The sequence below is a fragment of the Caenorhabditis briggsae genome (assembly GCF_000004555.2).
Source record: "Caenorhabditis briggsae complete genome, chrV, whole genome shotgun sequence".
Classification (NCBI taxonomy): Eukaryota; Metazoa; Nematoda; class Chromadorea; order Rhabditida; family Rhabditidae; genus Caenorhabditis; species Caenorhabditis briggsae.
Genome location: NC_013488.2, coordinates 6,699,653 through 6,719,365, shown reverse-complemented (window position 1 = coordinate 6,719,365; position 19,713 = coordinate 6,699,653). Strand labels below are relative to the sequence as shown.

General features: G+C 32.4%; 5 protein-coding genes across 5 annotated transcripts; 3 read left to right on the top strand and 2 right to left on the bottom strand.

Moving 5' to 3' along the window:
* Nucleotides 1-647: 647 nt before the first annotated feature.
* Nucleotides 648-1,340, bottom strand: CBG06513 (the record flags this gene model as incomplete). Its single annotated transcript, XM_002647396.1, has 2 exons — nt 648-1,050; nt 1,258-1,340. The coding sequence occupies 2 exons, from the start codon at nt 1,338-1,340 to the stop codon at nt 648-650; spliced, it is 486 nt and encodes a 161-aa protein (XP_002647442.1).
* A 3,239-nt stretch (nt 1,341-4,579) lies between these two features.
* Cbr-srw-98 lies at nt 4,580-6,615 on the top strand (the record flags this gene model as incomplete). Its single annotated transcript, XM_045237186.1, has 5 exons — nt 4,580-4,893; nt 5,937-6,060; nt 6,108-6,334; nt 6,386-6,515; nt 6,559-6,615. The coding sequence occupies 5 exons, from the start codon at nt 4,580-4,582 to the stop codon at nt 6,613-6,615; spliced, it is 852 nt and encodes a 283-aa protein (XP_045093235.1).
* A 1,696-nt stretch (nt 6,616-8,311) lies between these two features.
* CBG06510 lies at nt 8,312-12,788 on the top strand (the record flags this gene model as incomplete). Its single annotated transcript, XM_045237185.1, has 10 exons — nt 8,312-8,786; nt 9,463-9,699; nt 9,743-9,879; nt 10,259-10,625; nt 10,756-10,965; nt 11,437-11,670; nt 11,719-11,855; nt 11,898-12,273; nt 12,430-12,654; nt 12,700-12,788. 10 exons carry the CDS (start codon nt 8,312-8,314, stop codon nt 12,786-12,788), a joined length of 2,487 nt encoding a protein of 828 aa, XP_045093234.1.
* A 427-nt stretch (nt 12,789-13,215) lies between these two features.
* On the top strand, nt 13,216-16,840 carry CBG06509 (the record flags this gene model as incomplete). Its single annotated transcript, XM_045237184.1, has 7 exons — nt 13,216-13,291; nt 13,342-13,605; nt 13,654-13,790; nt 13,956-14,432; nt 16,298-16,528; nt 16,580-16,721; nt 16,770-16,840. 7 exons carry the CDS (start codon nt 13,216-13,218, stop codon nt 16,838-16,840), a joined length of 1,398 nt encoding a protein of 465 aa, XP_045093233.1.
* A 75-nt stretch (nt 16,841-16,915) lies between these two features.
* On the bottom strand, nt 16,916-19,696 carry CBG06508 (the record flags this gene model as incomplete). The annotated part of the gene is made up of 10 exons (XM_045237183.1): nt 16,916-17,089; nt 17,138-17,266; nt 17,322-17,537; nt 17,594-17,831; nt 17,876-18,000; nt 18,051-18,160; nt 18,825-18,951; nt 19,000-19,128; nt 19,253-19,486; nt 19,601-19,696. The coding sequence occupies 10 exons, from the start codon at nt 19,694-19,696 to the stop codon at nt 16,916-16,918; spliced, it is 1,578 nt and encodes a 525-aa protein (XP_045093232.1).
* Nucleotides 19,697-19,713: the final 17 nt, after the last annotated feature.

Genomic DNA, 19,713 nt, shown 5'->3' with positions numbered 1-19,713 from the left:
TTGCATGCCTGCAGGTCGACTCTAGAGGATCCCCATTCGAATAATTGACTTTCCATGTTACTAAATTGTGTTTTAAACACTTTAAACTATCTATATGCATGTAAAAATCACAAAAACAAATGTGCCCCTCACCATACCGGCCGCCGAGGACAACGAATTCAAAGCAGCCAAGTGCCAAAAATTGACATTTTTTGGCACAAATTGTGTGAGCATGATTTCCCCCGGGGTATTGATAATTTTCTATAGTAAATCAAACGTGCTGAATTCAATGGTCATAATGAAAAAAAGTTAATTTGGGATTTTTGAGATATTGAAAAAATTATCGGTTTTTTCAAAAAATCAATAATCCAATCAATGAGAGAAAAATCAAAAAAAATTTTCCAAAAGATCAATAAATTGTCTACTTATGGTTTTTTTAAATCTGAACAAACGAACAAAAACAGACAAAGCTATGATTTTTTGAAAATATAGCCATTTTTTGGTACGTTTTGGGCCATAACTCCCCAAAAAAAATTTTATCAACTATTCCTTTTGGATTCTAAAATAACTTTTTACGCTCTTCCCAACCATATAGGTCTCAATTTTTTCAAGGGTAACACTTGGAAGTCATTCCATGTAAATGAAAAAAAAAGATATAGCGATTGATTTTATAAAGTTGGCTTTTTGCTTTTTTTGAAGGGAAGGTTTTTGGGAGGAAGGCTTTTTGTTGGTACTTTTAGAAGTGTTTGAAGCAACTGAACTTGATTCTGAAGTAAAAGAAGCTGATCGAGCACGCTGAACTGAACCGCGAACTGTCCCTCTTCCGCGAGCTCTGGCACGTAGGGTTCCTCTTCCTCGACCTCTCCCAGCTGATGATGTCGGGGCTGGACCATGGCTTGTTCCAGGATCTGGACCGAGAATTGGCGATGCGTTTCCTGAATTTTGTTGAACGTTGAGTCCTGCAGCATTTGTTCCACGAGCAGTGGAAGGCCCTCTGCCACGATGCGATCCACGGCATCCACCCCGAGACGATCCAGGGATTCCACATAAGAGACAATGAAAGGCACTGTTCTAGAATCACGGAACGAAAAAATCACGGCACGAAATAAAATCAAGGAACGAAAAAAAAAATCACGGAATGAAAAAAATCACGGAACGAAAAATCACGGAACGAAAAAATCACGGCACGAAATAAAATCACGGAACGAAAGTTTTGGGTAGTTCGAAAGTTGCTACGACCCATCCAAGTACTATCCTGAAATGTTATCTTGACATCACTTTTTCTTCGATTGATAGTCAAAAAGATAAGGTACATAGCTAGTTGGGTACACATGACCTTTTCCAGAAGATCTGAGGATCATGGGCACATCTATGAACAAGATTCGAAGCTGAAACGAGTAGTCTTATTGAACTTGCAGCCACTTTTCGGATGTCCACATGAAGGAAAAATGGTGCTTCAGCCTAAGCCTATAATTGAAAAAAAATCTTTTCTAATTCAAAATCTACTTCTTACTAAGGAAACTTTTCTGTGTGTGTGTCCGTCTCGGACATTTACTTGAATAACTCAAAAGGGCATGGGACTCCTATAGTGGTGAGCGCTTCATGTCTATGGTGTCCTGGGCCTTCTAGCTTATAGGGAAGCTACAGTGTTGAGAATCGAAAATTTCAAAATTATGCTCAAACTCAATAAAACTTCACGAAATTATGCAAAACGGTTTTTTGGCCTATCTATGTGTTATCTATGTGTGTTGCCTACATAAAATTGAGCACAAATCTTCAGAACTGAAGAATTTCGAAAATTTCGTTTCTTTTGTATATCACTTGAATTTCGATCCTGTGGACTACTGGAAATGGGTCATAGTAGTTTCCTTTTGAATACAAGGTTCTTAAGTTATGCGGAAAATTCTAGAACATTCTAGAAAATTCCAGTAAATTCCAGAAAGATCCAGAACATTCTAGAAAATTTCAGTAATTCCAGAAAGATCCAGAACATTCTTGAAAATTCCAGTAAATTCCAGAAAGATCCAGAACATTCCAGAAAATTCCAGTAAATTCCAGAAAATTCCAGTAAATTCCAGAAAATCCCAGGGAGTTCCAGAACATTCTAGAAAATTCCAGTAAATTCCAAAAAGATCCAGAACATTCTTGAAAATTCCAGTAAATTCCAGAAAGATCCAGAACATTCTAGAAAATTCCAGTAAATTCCAGTAAATTCCAGTAAATTCCAGAAAATTCCAGTAAATTCCAGAAAATCCCAGGAAGTTCCAGAACATTCTAGAAAATTCCAGTAAATTCCAGTAAATTCCAGAAAGATCCAGAACATTCTAGAAAATTCCAGAAAATCCTAGGAAGTTCCAGAACATTCTAGAAAATTCCAGTAAATTCCAGAAAGATCCAGAACATTCTTGAAAATTCCAGTAAATTCCAGAAAGATCCAGAACATTCCAGAAAATTCTAGAAAGTTCCATAGAATTCTAGAAAAGTCCTGAAACTTCCAGAAAGATCCAGAACATCTCAGAAAATTCCAGAAAATCCTAGGAAGTTCCAGAACATTCTAGAAAATTCCAGTAAATTCCAGAAAGATCTAGAACATTCTAGAAAATTCCAGAAAATCCTATGAAGTTCCAGAACATTCTAGAAATTTCCTGAAACTTCCAGAAAGATCCAGAACATCTCAGAAAATTCCAGAAAATTCTAGAAAGTTCCATAGAATTCTAGAAAAGTCCTGAAACTTCCAGAAAGATCCAGAACATCTTAGAAAATTCCAGAAAATCCTATGAAGTTCCAGAACATTCTAGAAAATTCCAGAAAATTCCAGAAAGATCCAGAACATTCTAGAAAATTCGAGTAAATTCCAGAAAGATCCAGAACATTCTAGAAAATTCCAGAAAATCCCAGAAAATTCCAGAACATTCTAGAAAATTCCAGAAAATTCCATAATATTCTATAAAATTCCAGTAAATTCCAGAAAATTTCAGAAAATTCCAGAAAATTCCAGAAAATTCCAGAACATTCTAGAAAATTTCAGAAAATTCCAGAACATTCTATAAAATTCCAGTATATACCAGAAAATTTCAGAACATTCTAGCAATTTAAGGGGTAAAAAATCCGCAATTCGGGGGCACAATATACTGAAAAAGGGTCAGTTTTGTACTCCCAAACTGTGAGTTTTGTTCCCCTTTGTACCCCCGAATTGTTGTACCCTCCAAACGTTTTGCCTGAAAAAAAAGGTGAAGCGTTCTCTATAAGTATACAGGTATTGTAATCACTTCCCTAATTTTTCAAGGTTATCTGAAACCAAAGGCTTAGAATTAGGGCTGTGTGTGGGTTTTTTTAATATCTGAATTTCAGAAACCCTAACAATCTGTAATCGGAAAATCCAGGAACATTCTAGAAAAAACAAGAGATTCTACATGTGGGCATCTATTCGAGAAAGTACGGTATTCAAAAATTCCGATATCGGGAAAATAAAACATTTGAAAATGAAGAAACTCGGAAATTTCGGACACACGGAAAGTGGGAATTTCTGAAATTAGGAATTCAAATGTAAGATAAAGTAAACAAAACCCAGGAGGTTGAGCCCCCGGCAGGGGGCTCAAATCGACTGGTAAGTCTTATTGGAACAAAAACTTGGTCCTTAATAAGAATAGTTTTGGGTCAATTTGAGTAGAAATCTTGGCATGAAATTGCTCTCCTCGGATTTTTCATTTTTCAAAAATTGTATGGGGTTTTTGGATTGAGGAAGCTTTTTTCAGCCGCTTAGGCTGAAACGCCATGTTTCTTTTATCTGGAACACCCGAAAATATCAGCAAGCTCAATAACTGCTCGATGTAGCCTTGGACTATATTTTTAAATGTTCTAAAGATCCTATGTAACCTGTTGACTAGCATAACTTAAGAACTTGATATACCATTTTTTAGTATACTTTTGGGTATTGGACAAAGTAAAATTGATGTCAAAGTTAGTATTACGGATACTACTTGTCAATGTAACGAAGTTAGCAATTTTCTGGATAACCCAAAATTTTCGTTCCGTGATTTTTTTTTTCGTTCCGTGATTTTTCGTTACGTGATTTTTTTTTCGTTCCGTGATTTTTTTTCTCGTTCCGTGATTCTAGAACAGTGCCCAACGAAGATGAAAAAAATTTGTTCCGTGATTTTATTTTTCGTTCCGTGATTCTAGAAGATTGCCGAAACTGGCTCCGAACAATAAAAGTGCTAGCCTCTAAGTGGATGCCACCCCCTAATACAGTGCCACCCCTGACACCTCCGAACAATAGAGTGCCATGGCTATCTAATAGAGGTTTTACGGTAATTGCTAATTTTAATGTTGGAAATTTTGAATTTTCTAACTAATTTTGATTTTTTTTTCTGTGAATTTCTATTTTTTTTTAAATTTCCATCATTATTGACTTTCTCAAAAAAAAGTTGTTTTTTTTTAAATAATTTCATGATCTGTGCTTCTAAAAAACACTCCAATTATGTTTTTCTCTCTCTCTTACTCATGGATTTTTTTACCTAATTTGAGTTTGTTATCAGCAAAGAAAATGTAATTATCTCTCCACATTATTTTTTCCCATGTTTTTCTCATTCATACATTTATGGAAACGACAACTTCCAACTACCAAAAAGAAACAAAATTATTTCCAAATTCTGATGATTTTTCGAAATTAAAGTTTTATAATCTGATGTTAGAGCTAGAAAAGTTCGCACGACCAAGTCTTCAGTTTCAGTACTTTTTATCAATTTTTGGAATAGTGTTGACAATATTACATTTGGTTATACTGACTAGAAAAGGAATGATGATGTCCTCAATTATCGCAATTATGATTGGAATTGGAATTTGTGATTTAATTGCAATGATTGCCACAATACAGTCGGTTGACTTCTTTTTCGATGAGGAGGGAACGGATTGGTAAGAGAGTTTTAAGCCTTTTCAAAAATGTATAAATTGTGAAAATCAGTGTTTCAGTGATTCAAAAATTCGAATTTCTGAGATTATAAGATTTTTGGATTCCTTTTATATTCTGAGATTCTAAAATTCTGATATTATGAAATTCTGCGATTCTGAAGTTCTAAGATTCCCAATTTCTGGGATCCTGAGATTCTAAGATTTCGAGATTCTGAGATTCTGATGTTCTGAGAATCTGAGATTCTGAAATTCTAAAGTTCTGAAGCTCTGAAACTCTGAAATTCTGAAATTCTGAAATTCTGAAATTCTAAAATTCTGAAATTCTGAAATTCTGAGATTTTGAGATTTTGAGATTCTAAGATCCTGAGATTCTATAATTTTGATATTCTGAAATTCTGGAATTGTTTTGAAATTAGGAAGTTCTGAATTCCTGAAATCCTTCAATTGTGAATTTATGAAATTCTGAAATTCTGCGATTCTGAAATTTCGAGATTTAGAACTTGTGAACTTCTGAATTTCTCAATTATAAAATCTCATAATCTCAGGAATTCAGAAATTCAGAAAATCAGAAATTTTCATATTTTCAGATTCTTAGATTCTTTTTTTCTTTTTTTTTAGATTTTTACATTCTGAAATTTGAACATTTCCAGATTCTGAAACTCTGAAATTCTGGAATTTGGAAATTAAAAAAACGGAAAAATTGAAAATCTGAAATTCCAGCACACCTCCAATTTCATATTTCATCTATAAATCTTCGTGGGTTTTTGTGGTAATCCGTGATTTTGTCCGTCGATCTTCTACATGGCTGGCCGTAATGATGGCTCTAATCAGATTCGTTTTCATCAAATTTGGCGCCAGTTTGAAATTTCAAAAATGCTCAAAACCAATTTTTGGCTTTTATATGATAGGTGTCTGTTTTGTTATCAGTGCATTTTTGTCATCTTTATATTATTTTCGATATGATATAGTGGAAAATGGAATATGGACTCCAAAGAATTTGTGAGTTTGGTTTAGTTGATTTTTCTCTTATGAATTTAAAAATTCAGCTGCTCAAATGTTCCTTCAAACACTCAATATACAATTCATACACAAAAGCGCTCTTATCTTTTTACAATGAGCAATGAGGTTTTCGGAAAATCCTATATGCTTATCAATGGGATCATATCAAAGGTGCACTTTTAGAAAATTGTCTCAAAAATGTTTTAGTAAAAATTCAGATCATTCCTTGTATTCTACTTCCATTGCTCACATTTTTACTAGTTTTGGAGCTTCGGAGAGCTGAAATAATTAGGAAGACTTCAAATTTCACTAAACGATCTGAAAATAATGGAACTGAAAAAACCACTGGGCTTGTGATTTTTATGACCGTCTCGTTTTTTGTTCTAGAACTTCCGATCGGAATTTCTTGGTGTTTTCAAGTGGCTTACACTGATTTGGGATTTTTGTGAGGCTCAAAAAATTTGAAATTTCAATTGGAAGTTTCAAGGATTTTCAGATACCTCGCCACCTATTTGAACCACTTGTGTAATTCGATTTTCATTATAAATGCTACTTTTCATGGAATTGTGTGTTTTATGATGTCAAGTCAGTATCGTGCAACAGTTTGGAAGATTTTGAGATTGAATGTGAGAAAGAAAAAAAAAGTCGATATTGTATTTTTCTTTTCAGAAAGATCAACCAGCGACCTCAAATAGTACGCAATTGTCAAGAGTGGAAAACATTTGATAACATAAATCGAGAATAATTGTTTGCTTTTACCAATTTTTTTCCAATTTTTCAATTTTTTTTTGAAATTTGATTTTTTAATTCAGTTTTTCAATTTCTCTACATAAACTATTTTTCCAAAAATGTGTTTGAAAACCAAAAACCTATTTTTCCATGACGTTGCACTGTCATAAACCCCATAGAATCTTCTTACAGACAGATCATGTAAAAATATTTTTCAGGCAATGCACCGGATGTTTTCAGATAAATTCTGACACATATATTGAAGCTTTCAGATAAGAGTACCACATGTTTTCAAATAGATCATCAAAAACTAATAAGATATCATTTTTTCAGAGAAAAAGTTTTTCAGAACAATTTTTAAATTTCCATTGATTTCCAGAAATTTTGAAAAATATGTCCTCCTCTGAAACATCTCTTTTACCGTTTATGGCTCTTGCAAAACATGTGGCTTTTTCCGGATTTTCTTCTACAACTCTATTTTGCTCACTTCTGATTTATTTGACCATTTTTGTGGTTTTTATCCTTTTATACTGGAATTTATGCAAGAACAATTTCACTATTATCCGTACAGTTTTTATACAGATATTGGGCGATTTTTGAGTTGGTATTAAAACGATAGAATTTTTTTTAAACTTGGCTTTCAGCGAAAAAATGTTGCGATTGTTCAAAGGTTGGAGATTTTTGTTTTGTTTTATGTACGTCTCATTTTTTGGAATAGTATGGGCATTGGGCGTTTATTATTTTGTGAAAATTGATGATTATGCTATTAGTTACATGGGGTAGTAGTTATTTAATTTTTTGGTTTCTTGACTTTGAAAAAGTTTATCCAAAAGTTTCTCAAATTTTCCGGACCAGAGCTCCTGGAAAAATACAATGTCTCAATTTCGGAGCTCTCCGGAATGATTCAAGTGGCCTATGACGATGACGGAAATTTACGATGGTGGAATGTATTTTGTACAATAAATATGACATCAATCATGACAATAAAGTATACCGTAATACTGTACTGCGCATATTTTATGTACGCCGAAATGGAGGAAAAACTTCAAATGCTCTCAGTTTCTCTGCGAAATTTGCATAAGCAATTTTTCAAAACCTTACTTCTCCAAATATTCCTACCAACCACTTTTTGACATGAAATTGAGTTTGCCAACTGGTTTTTTTCTTTGCGCTTTTACCTTATATATAGCAATGGATGCAATTATTGTCATGTATATTGTACAGGATTATCAGATAGCTGTTAAAAGTAAATTTGTATTAAATGATGTTATAATTCTATTTTTTTAGAAATTCTCGTTTTTATATCAGAAAAGTGTTACAAACTATTGAATGCCGGGCCTCATAATAATACAGTGCATACAAGAACGGCTAATACTGGAATTGCGACCGCATAGCTCATCCGGTAGCAACGTTGCACTATTCAATAATTGGCGAACAAGTTCAATTTTCGAATTTCTGTTTTCTCTAAATTCTCATACCCGGAAGTACAGGAACTATACTATTCTCATTGAAAACGGTTTGTTTTCAACTATAGCTTCTTATCAAACTAATTACAATTCTTTGACCAAGAAATTAGAAGTAAAAACCAGTTTTTCTATCTATTTACATCTTAACTAATTTAGGAGAGGGACTGCTGCCCACAAAATCAGTATCACTTTTTTCTTTTTTATTTGCAAAAAAAAAAGAAAAAAAAATGAATATCCATCGAAAAGATCTTCTACCTCCGAAATTTTTATGCATTTCTGCTCGAGCACTTCTGATCACATTGACTTCTATTTTTCTGATCCTTTGCTTGGCTGGAATTCTGTATGACATGACGCACAGTGATTTTGAACTGAGCTCATGTATATTTCTGATTCCACAAATTATAATTCTCATTGCTGCATTGTTAGTGGCACTATGGGCACTTCACATCGCAAGAATTACCTTAATTCTTTGGCTTATTTTTCTGGTGATTACTGGAATGTTCTATGTGGTTTATCATACTGCTGGTATGGCGACAAACAAGACTGATGGTAGTTTGGATTTTTTGTGGCAAATGGGAAATGAAACAGCCATGCAGAACTCGACAATGTTTGAGAAAGATGGTGAGCAACCAGAGGAATTGTTCAAGGCGGCATTGATATTTGGATATGGTCTCGAATTGGCTTATGCTCTTGTTTTTGGAGGTTCGTTTTAAAAAGTTTTTAACCACTAAAGTATAACTCAAATGTTATTTAGCATATTCTGTAAATTTCAGAAAAAACTGGACTATAGTATTCAAAACAAACTTAAAACAAATTTTCAGTGACCTACCTCCAGTACATCCTTGTCAAACGCCTCCTGAATTACGTCAGTGTTATAAGAGTCGGAGATTCCAATCAGATTTAATATATTATTTTTGGTAAAGGATTTTTCTTCTCTTTGTGAATTATAGCACTTTTTAATGATGTTTTCAAATAATACATGTAGATTTTCTCTTTGAAACTTTGGTTTTTCATGAGATTTTAATTTTGAAATTCTGAAATGATGGAAATTCTGAAAATGTGAAATTCAGAGCTCATATTTTCCTAATGCTTTTGGGAATCATAAATTATACAATTACCCACAAAAAAGCAATCATTCAAACTTTTTTCCAATTAAAATTGATACATAAATGTTCACCTGCAACAGAAGTATTTAAAAGTGAAAACTTTGAAATTACTCTTATCAATGAACACATTTTTTTATTTTTTTGTCTTTTTAATTTTCTTCAATAATGTGTTAACAGAAGACACTGAGTGGGAGTTCGGCTGGTTTGAAACGAAATGCGGTAACTTGGAAATATCTTTTTAGAAAGTTTTAATCGAAAGTTATCATTTACAGAATCTCCTTGCATTTTCAAAAAATACAGTATAAATACTGAAAGTATGAAACTGTTTCCAAAAAATTGTACAGAAGTTTGTGCGTATATTCAATTAGATTCGAATTCAAATGTGTCCGAATCTGAATTGGAAGTTTATTTCAAAAATGTGAAAGTTTTATACGGATTTGTGAGAATTTCAAAAACCAATGTGACAAGCTTAAGATTTTTGAAAAATCTAGAAACTTTGGAATGTGGTGGTTTTTTTTTAGAAATTTCGAGAGACTATTTTTTTTATTCCAGACGAAAATGAAAACTTTCTAGTGGACACCAATCTTCAGATGAAACAAATTGGAATGGAAAACTGGAAATCTACAAATTGTGATATTTTTTTGAGGCTCAATGATAATTTCGAAAAACTGTACTTGCCAAATTTAAAAGTAATTTTTTTAACACAAAAAAATTTCTTAAGTTTTTCTCATAATCTTAAAATTTCGAGATTTAAAAAGTATGAGTTTTTGAAAATGTGAAATTCTGAAATTATATGAAATTTAAAGGTGTTTCTATATTTTATCAATTTCAGAAGTTTCTGAAGTTTTTTTTCCCAATTTTCCGAATTTCTTAAAGATGTTCGAATAATTTTTTCAATTCGAAAGTTTCACGGAATCCTCAGCTTGAAAAAGTTTGAGAAATCCAGTTTGAGAAATTCAGAAATTCAGGTTTTTTCTAAAATTTTCAGAATTTCTCGAAATTTCCAAAAAAATTTTGAATTACCGCAATTTAGAAATCCTTTTTTTCGCAATTTTCTCAATTTTTCAGAGCTTCCCCACAGAAGTATCGATTGAGATATTTGGTTCTTTTTGTTTATCCGTTGAAGAAATTAGCAATTTCTATAGTTCTCCGAATGTTACGCTAAAGAATGTTCCAGATCAATTTTGTCCATTTTCCAATATATCCATAATCCAAGAAGAGCGGATTTGTGTGATTTCACAAAACTTTAGTCTTAAAAATTTTGACGAAACTTGTCAAAGATTATTCGGAGTTTTGAAAATTGGACCTGGAGATGAGAGTTATGTTTATAAATTGAGAAATGTAACATGGATTTATGGACAACTAGAAATTCATAATACAAATTTGGATAAAATTGATTTTTTCGAAAGTTTGGAATATTTTATTACTCTGGGTGGTGAGTTTTTTATTTACCGTATTTGCTCTAATAGAAACTCTGGAAAATTCCGATATTCAGAAAAACCTAATTGCTGACTTTCCGGAATCTCTGAATTTCCGAATTTTTCGGTTTTCAATGGAAATTTCAGAATTTATCTCAATGAAAATCACAAAAAATCCGAAATTGGAAGTATCCATGTTCCCAAAATTGAGAAAAATCCAAGGAAAAAACATAGCACCAATAATTTTCTATGAAAATTTCGAAACTTTTGATAAAAATGTCAAAACTTGTCAAGAATTTATGTTAAGTAGTCGCTCGCTGGAAAGAGAATTTGGATTTATCGACGAACAGCGTTGCGGTAATTTTTCTATGATTTTTATGAACTTAGTTTTCCGATTTCAGAGAAAAATTCCAGTTGGAAAACTCCTGTGTTTTTCATTCTGATCATTTTCTTGTCGGTTCTGCATTTCTAGAACTTGAATCATTCCGCAACCGACCATTTTGCAACCGGACATATTAGAACTGATCGTTTTGAAGCCGTTCTCAATTATCCGATGTTTGTATTTTGCAAAAGGAATTACAGTAATTCTCAATCTCTCAAACATTAATTAATCTGAAAAATTAATTGGAATTTTCCACCTGCTCCCATAAATGTGTAGTTGACTTTCAATCTGCAAATTCATAAAAATGAACAGATTCTCATATTTTTCTGTATTGTTATTTATATTAAATCAAGTTCTCACACAGAATACCGACTCTTGGTTTCAGACAAAATGCGGTAAAATCTCATTGTCAGAAAAAATTCAAAAATTTTCTGAAAAGTTTTCAGAACCTTTGTGTATATTTCATCAGTTTAATATAAATTCTGAAACTTTCAAGTCTTTTCCAAAGAATTGTTCTGAAGTTTGCGCCTACCTTCAAATTGATTCTGACTCAATAATCACTGAATTGGATTTGGAAAATGCGTTTCAAAATGTAAAAATTCTGTTTGGTTATGTGAGAATCCTACACTCGAATTTGAAGAATTTACAATTTTTGAAAAATCTGACCGTTTTGGAATGTGGTATGTAATTTTTCTCTGGATAGGAAACCACAATTTTTAAAATTTTAGAACCAAAAGAAAAAATTTATATTTCTAAAAATAAATTTCTAACTGAAATTGGAATGGAAAACTGGGAATCGACCAATTGTGAAATTGAAATTTCTGATAATCCCTTATTAGAAAAGTTCAATTCTCCTAACCTAAAAGTGAGTAATTTACATTAAAAAACAAAAATATAATTTTTTCAGAATTTTTCGAATCTCGACCTGAATTTCCTTATAAAATTTCAATCTGAAAATTTTTGCCTATCATTCCAGGAAATCACCCATTTCTCAAAAATTCCTTATTTCCAAGTTTTTGCTAGAGAAGTTAATTATTGTGCTTCAAATGTCTCAATGGTGGAAGACGAAAAATTCTGCGAAATTCCAGAAAATGTCGGTCTTAAAAGTTTTGACGAAACGTGTAGGAGAGTACTTGGGATTCTGAAAATTGTACCTGGAGATGAAAATTATGTCTATAAATTGAAAAATATAACATGGATTTATGGAAATCTATTGGTCCAGGAAACAAATTTGACGACTATTGATTTTTTGGATAATCTGGAATACGTGGTTGCTTTGAACTGTAAGATTTTAATTACCTTTTTCACTTTGAAAAACAGCATTTTTTTGTTAGAAATGGTATTTCTAAGATTTAAATAATCCTTTTATGGTTATAAAAGTTATCACTTTTTAGTTATTTAAATCAGAATGTTTAGTTATTAAAATCAGTTTCTTTCAGATCAAGAAAATTACCCAACTATACAACTTCTGAAAAATCAAAACCTGGAAAATGTCAAGTTTCCAAAACTCCACGTTGCGCAGCTCTCCTACTCAGTTGGAATTCCTATCGAGTTTTCTTTGAATCACGAATCGTTGAGTAAAAATCCGAAAGTTTGTTCCGAAATTATGCATCAAATTAATACCACAAATATCGATTTTCTATTGATTGATAGAAAAAATTGCGGTGAGTTAAAACAGATAAATTTTTAGGCAAAATTTAAATTTTCAGAAACGATTCAAAAGGAGTTCGCCAAGAATTGTGAAACGGGAAATCAGTTTTTGTTCATGCTTTTTATTTTCTTTTTTTCAATGTGCTAATTGAATAAATGTAGTTTTTGAAAATGATGAATTTCATATTCTGTAAAATCTTGTCAATTGGTACTTTTAGAAACGATACTTTTTAAAAACACAGGAATTCTGGAAATTCTGTAATTCTCAACATTCGAAAATTTAATATAATAATCCAAAAATTCAGAGTTCAAAAATCCTTAAAATCGTACTTTGATTTCTTCGATATCCATTTTTTTTTCATTTTTCCCTGAAATCATGATTTCATTATCGCCATTTCTATATTCCACCTGCCTTTTGCGTTATCTGAAAAATTTCTTTCTGAAAATCATTTTTCTGAAAAACGAGACTCTTTCTCATATTTTCGATTTTCTTCTCCTTTCAGTGTTCAGATAAAAATTGGTTTCAAACAAAGTACTTTAGGAAAATGTTTTTCTGAAAATCATTTTCTTGAAACATGATACACTTTCTCTTGATCCCATTTTTCTACTCTATTCAGTGTTCAGATGAAAACTGGTTGCAGAAAAAGTGTGGTAGGAAAAAATCGTATATTTTTTGTTTTTCTAAATTGATTTATTTTTAGAACCATCATGCATATTTCAGCAAGGAACCTTAGATTCCAATAATCTTAATTTATTTCCAAAAAATTGTAGTTCCATTTGTGCAGACTTGGTGATTGATGCGGATTCCAATTTAACAGAAAACGAGCTTATTCCAACTTTCAAAAATGTAAAAATTATTTTTGGAACTATTATCATTTCTCGTACAAATCTCACAAGTCTCAAATTTCTAGCTGGATTAGAATCCCTGGAATGTGATGATATTGCGTCGGATCCGGACCTTAATAGTGGGTTTATTGATTTATTGATTTTTAGGTTGTATTTTTTTAATCCAGACCCAAAAAATGGTCTGAAGCTGTATAAGAATTTCGAAATGACGGAAATCGGAATGATCAATTGGACAAATACTTCGTGTAGTGTTCAAATTGAAATGTATGCCAACTTTTCGAATTTTAATGTTCCGAATTTAAAGGTGAGCAATCCAAATATGTGAAAATGTGAGAATCCAAAGACGCCTCAAAATTTTTTAAAACCTTGAAAATTCGAAAAAAAATGTATTTCAATTCCGAGAATCTCCAAACTTCAAAAAGTTGATACAACACTCAAAATTCGAAAACCTAAATTTCCAATTTTTCAGAACTTCAACTCCTCGGATCCGAGCAAACATGAAATTTATATACAGTACGATTATTTTGGAATCATTTCACAAAATTACGTTTGTTTTTCACTAGAAGAAACAAGCAACTTTTATGGTGCTGAAAATGTTGTAATGAGCTACCAAAACCAAAAATATTGTGATCATTTGAGTTCCACAGTTTTTGGTGAAAAATTGTGTAAAATACCGGAAAACGAAAATATCAAAAATTTGGAAGAAAATTGTCAGCGAATTTTTGGAATTCTGAAAATTGGACCTGGAGATGAAAATTTTGTTTACAAACTAAAAAATGTAACTTGGATTTATGGAAAACTGATTATCGAAAATACAACTTTGACAAGTATCGATTTTTTGAACAATTTGGAATTTGTGATAAGTTTTAACGAACAGTGTGAAACATCTTCGTTACAATTTTCGCACAATAAAAATTTGATGGAAATTAGGCTTCCGAATTTGAAGGTATATAATATTTATATTTTTCATAATATTATTTTTTAATATTTTCAGAAAGTGTTAGGAGAATGCAACCCATTTGTGATAACTGGAAATAATGGGAATTTTGCAAACAATTCAAAATTTTGTTGCGAAATTAGACATGTGTTATACAACGCTCCAAGCAATGTGCCTTATGTTGATAGGCAAACTTGTGGTATTTTTTTTTTTGATTTGAGAGCATTTTTGGAAATTAAAAAAAAGATTTTCAGAATTTATTCAAGAAAAATATGGAATGTGTGAAAATTCTGAAGGTTATGTTAATCTTTCGGAATCACTAATTTTTGCAATCTGTGCTTTTTTGTTGTTTTTTTAAATATATTATTCTGAAATTAGCATTGATCTTCCTTATTAATAAAACGCTGTCCGTCCTAATGTCCGTCTGTCAACTTTTGAAAAATTGAAAAATTAGGTTGTTCGGAAAGTCCTTTCCATTTTTAGCGTCAGATTCATTCGATATAAAAAAGGTCAAAACGATGTCAGATAAATTGAAGATAATGACCATTGTTAACAGTGACTATCTGCCAGCGTCCCACCAAATTTTGGATGCCTTCCTTCCAGATCTCCGGTCACAGCGCATTGAAAATCAGGTCAACCCATTTTAGACATCATGCTTTGAAGTGAATTTTTTTCAATCAAGATGTCGGTAGAAATGGCTGGATAGGGGGGTAGTCAGACAGTACAAGGTTTGGACTATACTGTAGATAAGACAGAACTGTTTAGCCGTATCCAGTGAGATCGGTCTCCGTTCTCCTTCCCGCATGAGGTTGCGAATTTAGATTTTGAAAATAAACCTTTGTGTTTCTCTCCAATGGAGATCCACATGGAGTCTGAGTTATGTCACCTAACAAAAATAGGTATCGGTCATAAAAGTGACACCTATATCTGGCAGCTCCCAATACTCCACTCTTTGGTAGTCATCCATGCCGAAAACATCCCATTTTTAACGTTAATTTCATGTTTCGGGACGTCTGGTGGTTGAGTGCCTTTGTCAACCCACTTGGATTGTTGTTTATAGTATTCATACATTACCAATTTATCGCCACTAGTAATGATTTAACAGGCCCACACATGAAACAAAGTTGCTTTGAGCGAAAAGGTGTGATCCATACCTTCCCACTTTTTTTACTTTGCCGAGAGTTCCCAATTTATGGCTTTTTGACGAAAGGCTTGCCACTGATGTACTTGATATATCCCGCACAGCTTGAGACGGGTCCCTTTCAATCCCGGTTTTTAACGCGTCCAAATCTGAGCCCGTATGCTTTTTTGGAGGGTGATTTACACTATTAGACCTCACCAGCATATTGATAAAACGACATAAATTATGAGGCACCAATGGAAACGTGAAAAGAGAATTAGAAGAATTTTAGAATCTAGAAAACATCTGACAAGGGAAGGTTTTTCAGACAACGGTTGAGAATTTGCTCAAAACTTGCATACTTATAGTTTAAGAGATGCTCTATACGATGACGAAAAATTGTTTAGCCCGTTCTCACTCACAGGCTGAAAAACTTTGTCTGAAAATTTTGTCCGATTTCTCCACGCAGCCGATTTCGGCTTCCCCTCCCTCCTCTACCAAATTCGCGTGAAAAGAAAATGTCGGTTGTGTGGTGTTGTGGTAAGAGGTGGCTCATTAGGAGTGAAGTTTGAAATTCGATAATTTAGAAATTCTAAAAATTAGAATTTTCAAAAATTAATTTAACTTGAAATTAAGTAACTAAGGATCTTAAATTCGTACTTTAATTTTTTCAATTTCTTTTCTCATCTTTCTGGAAACATGGTTTCATCATCGCATCAAAAATAACATCAAAAATTTGGAAGAAAATTGTCAGCGAATTTTTGGAATTCTAAAAATCGGACCTGGAGATGAAAAATTTGTTTACAAACTAAAAAATGTAACTTGGATTTATGGACAACTGATTGTTGAAAACACAAACCTGACCTCAATTAATTTTTTGAACAATTTGGGATTTGTGATAAGCTTTGACAACTATTGGAAAAGATCGTCATTACAAATATTGCAAAACAAAAATTTGATGGAAATTAAGCTTCCGAATTTGAAGGTATATATCTTATAGTTTTCATTATTTAGATGTTTTTAAAAATATTTCCAGAAAGTGTTAGGAGGATACAACCCATTTGTGATAACTGGAAATAATGGAAATTTTGCAAACTTTTCAAAAATTTGTAGCGAAATTAGACATGTGTTATACAAAGCTCCAAGCAATGTGCCTTATGTTGATAGGCAAACTTGTGGTAATTTTTTACAGTTTTTTTTTAACTTTTGAAAATCGTGTGTTTCAGAAGCGATTCAAAAAAAAAATATGGAGCGTGTGCAAATTCTGGAAATTCTGAAAGTTTTTCGAAATCGTTAATTTTTTTCAGTTTTGTATTTTTGTTTTTTTTTTGAATAAATTTTCAGAACGTTAAATAATTATTATTTCAAACACTCATTCAATCCAATTAGAAGCCCTGACAGAGAACTCAAATCTACACTCATGAGAAATTATTGTAAAATATTTCACGTTAAAGTTCTGAGGCATTAATGGGTACGTTGAAAGATCCAGAAGAATTTTCGATGAGTTGTTCGGTGGGCCAGATACTACTGTAGCGTTGCAGGGTTCCTGGAAATTTCAAGTTTTTTGAAATTTTGGGTAAAAATCAAAATTTACAGTATCCATGCGCACGTTGTCCATCAAAATTCCAACCGAGTTAAAATTCACAAATTCCACTGCTCGATTCCCCAAGAGGTAGAAATAATCGTCTGTTTGTTTAATTGCCGATGATGTTAAACTAGTGAACTGGAATTTTTTGAGTTTTGAATGTTTCAAAAATTCAAATTTTTGATAAACTTACAGGTGCCGCCTCAGAAATTGGGTTTAAAACAAATTGAAAGTATAATTCGTCAAAACTGACAATAGTCACAGATTTGGAAGTTGTGGTTAGGCGACTTTTGTGTAAAAGATCGTCCACTTGATAAACTTGTACTTGATTTTCAATTGTTCCATCAATGACGTAGCAGTTGGTGTAGCCATCGAAACTGTTTTGATCCGTAGCAAGAGTTACGAGAATCTGAAAAAATAATATTGAAAATATTGGATTCTGGTGAATCCAAATTCAAACCTTACCGGCTCAGTTCCAGTATAAGTCACTGAATTAAAAAATCGGGAACTATCCCCTATCGCTGTGACATCCACAAAATTCATCTCTCCTCCTGTTTTCATTTTTAAATTATCTCCAATTATCGCGGCATGATATTGTACAGTAATCTCAAATTGTGAGTTCATTTGAACACTTTTAGTGACCACTTGTACACTCATTTGTGATCCAGGTACCATTTTAAATGAGCGCAGAAAATCGGAACTGCTGAAATTTTTTTTTGAATTTTCAAACAATTTCAATATAATAACCTGGTGATTTTGACTAGTTTTCCTGTGGTTTCAGTGACTAGCATGAAATCATTAACGCCTTTCAGACCATTCAAAACTGTTACAACTGCATATAAGCCATCTGTAGAATTCGTGGGAACAGAAATCTGAAATTAAATAATACATAATGCTGAACATTAAAAATTGAGAACTTTACATTATAAACACAATTAAAATTGGCAGGAATTGTTTGCAATGAACCATCCTTGCCCGGAATATAAGTTGTGCTATCATCGAAAATTACAGAATCCGGAATTTGAATGCATTCTAAAATTTAGTTAAAGTGGTTAATTCGTCAATTAACAAACCTAACGCATTAATAGGGTTAATTGAAAATGAAAGAATGAAAAAACATGCATAGAAATATTTGTTCATGTTTGGGGAGAAGTGAAAGTGATGATTTTTTTGTGCACCGAATTTTTATTAGTGTAGAATATTGTTGATAAATGTCAACTGATAGAATTGTAATCATAATCATATATGTCGAGTTTGGTCAAAAATCATTAGCTGAAGGAAACAGAAAGTAAAAACGTACTTTCAGTTGATCTGCGGCATGATCATTCACATAATTTTTTAAAAAATTCTTAGTTTTTCAGATATTCGTCGATTTCTGGAAGTCCCCCTTTTTTGGTCAGTTTTTTACTGAATTCGTGAAAAAAGGTGTCTTTCAGAAGTCGGTCAATAGCTGAAAAAATAGGAATTTTTCGAAAATTTCGTAAATTCAAAGATTTCAATCTAGGTCTGTTTTACACCCTTCAAAATTTTTTAAGTGACCGGAGACTTGATAGCCGAGTTCAAGACTCCTGAAAATGGTCAAAATTACCAAAATTCAACTGAAAAACACATTTTTGTGCATGTCATTAACCGGTACTGTATGAATGCGAAAATTTTATTCAATTAGAAGATCGAAGCGTAAACTCAAAATTACAACCATAAGAAACAACTGTAAGATATTTTACATTAAAGATTTGAGGCTTGGTTGGATTGGAATCAAGACTCAAAAGAACTTTTGATTCTGCGTTTGGTGGTCCATTTACAACTATAGCTCGACATGGCCACTGAAATTTGTTTTTTTTTTCTTTGTTTTTGGAATTTGAACTCTATACCGTTATAACCTTGACCACCTCCATGACAATTCCAACAGAATCGAAATTCACAAATTCGTAGGCATCGTTGTTGGTTGTATAATAAACTTCACTGGTATTAGTGACAGGCACTGCATATAGGTCGTCGAACTGAATTAATTTTTCAGTTTTAAAAACTTTTTAGAATCATGCATGTTCGAAGATTTCGAATTTTGGGAACTCCAAAAATTTAAAATATGAAATATTTTAGTCCGATGGGATGTTGCTAGTTTACCTGTTGAACTTCAGAAACTGGATTCAGGACGACTTGAATCACTTTTTCTTGCAAACTGACAATTGTTAAGTGATGGGCAATGGTTGTGAAATCTCGGTCTTTGTCCGGAGCGAAATCATCAACTTCATAGATTTTTCGTTGATTTTCAAATGTGCCATCAATGAAATAGCAGGTGTCGTATACATTAGAGTCGTAATGATAGTCAAACTCGGTTCCGGCAAGAGTTAAAACGATCTGGAATTTATTTTTTGAAGGTTTTCAAACTTGGTCACAACTTGGTCATTTTTTGAAATTCTTTAAATGTTGATTCAAACAGAAACTTCTAATTTTATTAGAGTTTTGACTTACATGCTCCATGGAAACATATGTCACAGAGCTGAATAAATCAGAACCATGATTTATGGTCTTCACATCCAAATAATTCATTTCCCCTCCTGTTTTCATCTGAACTTTTGGTCCAA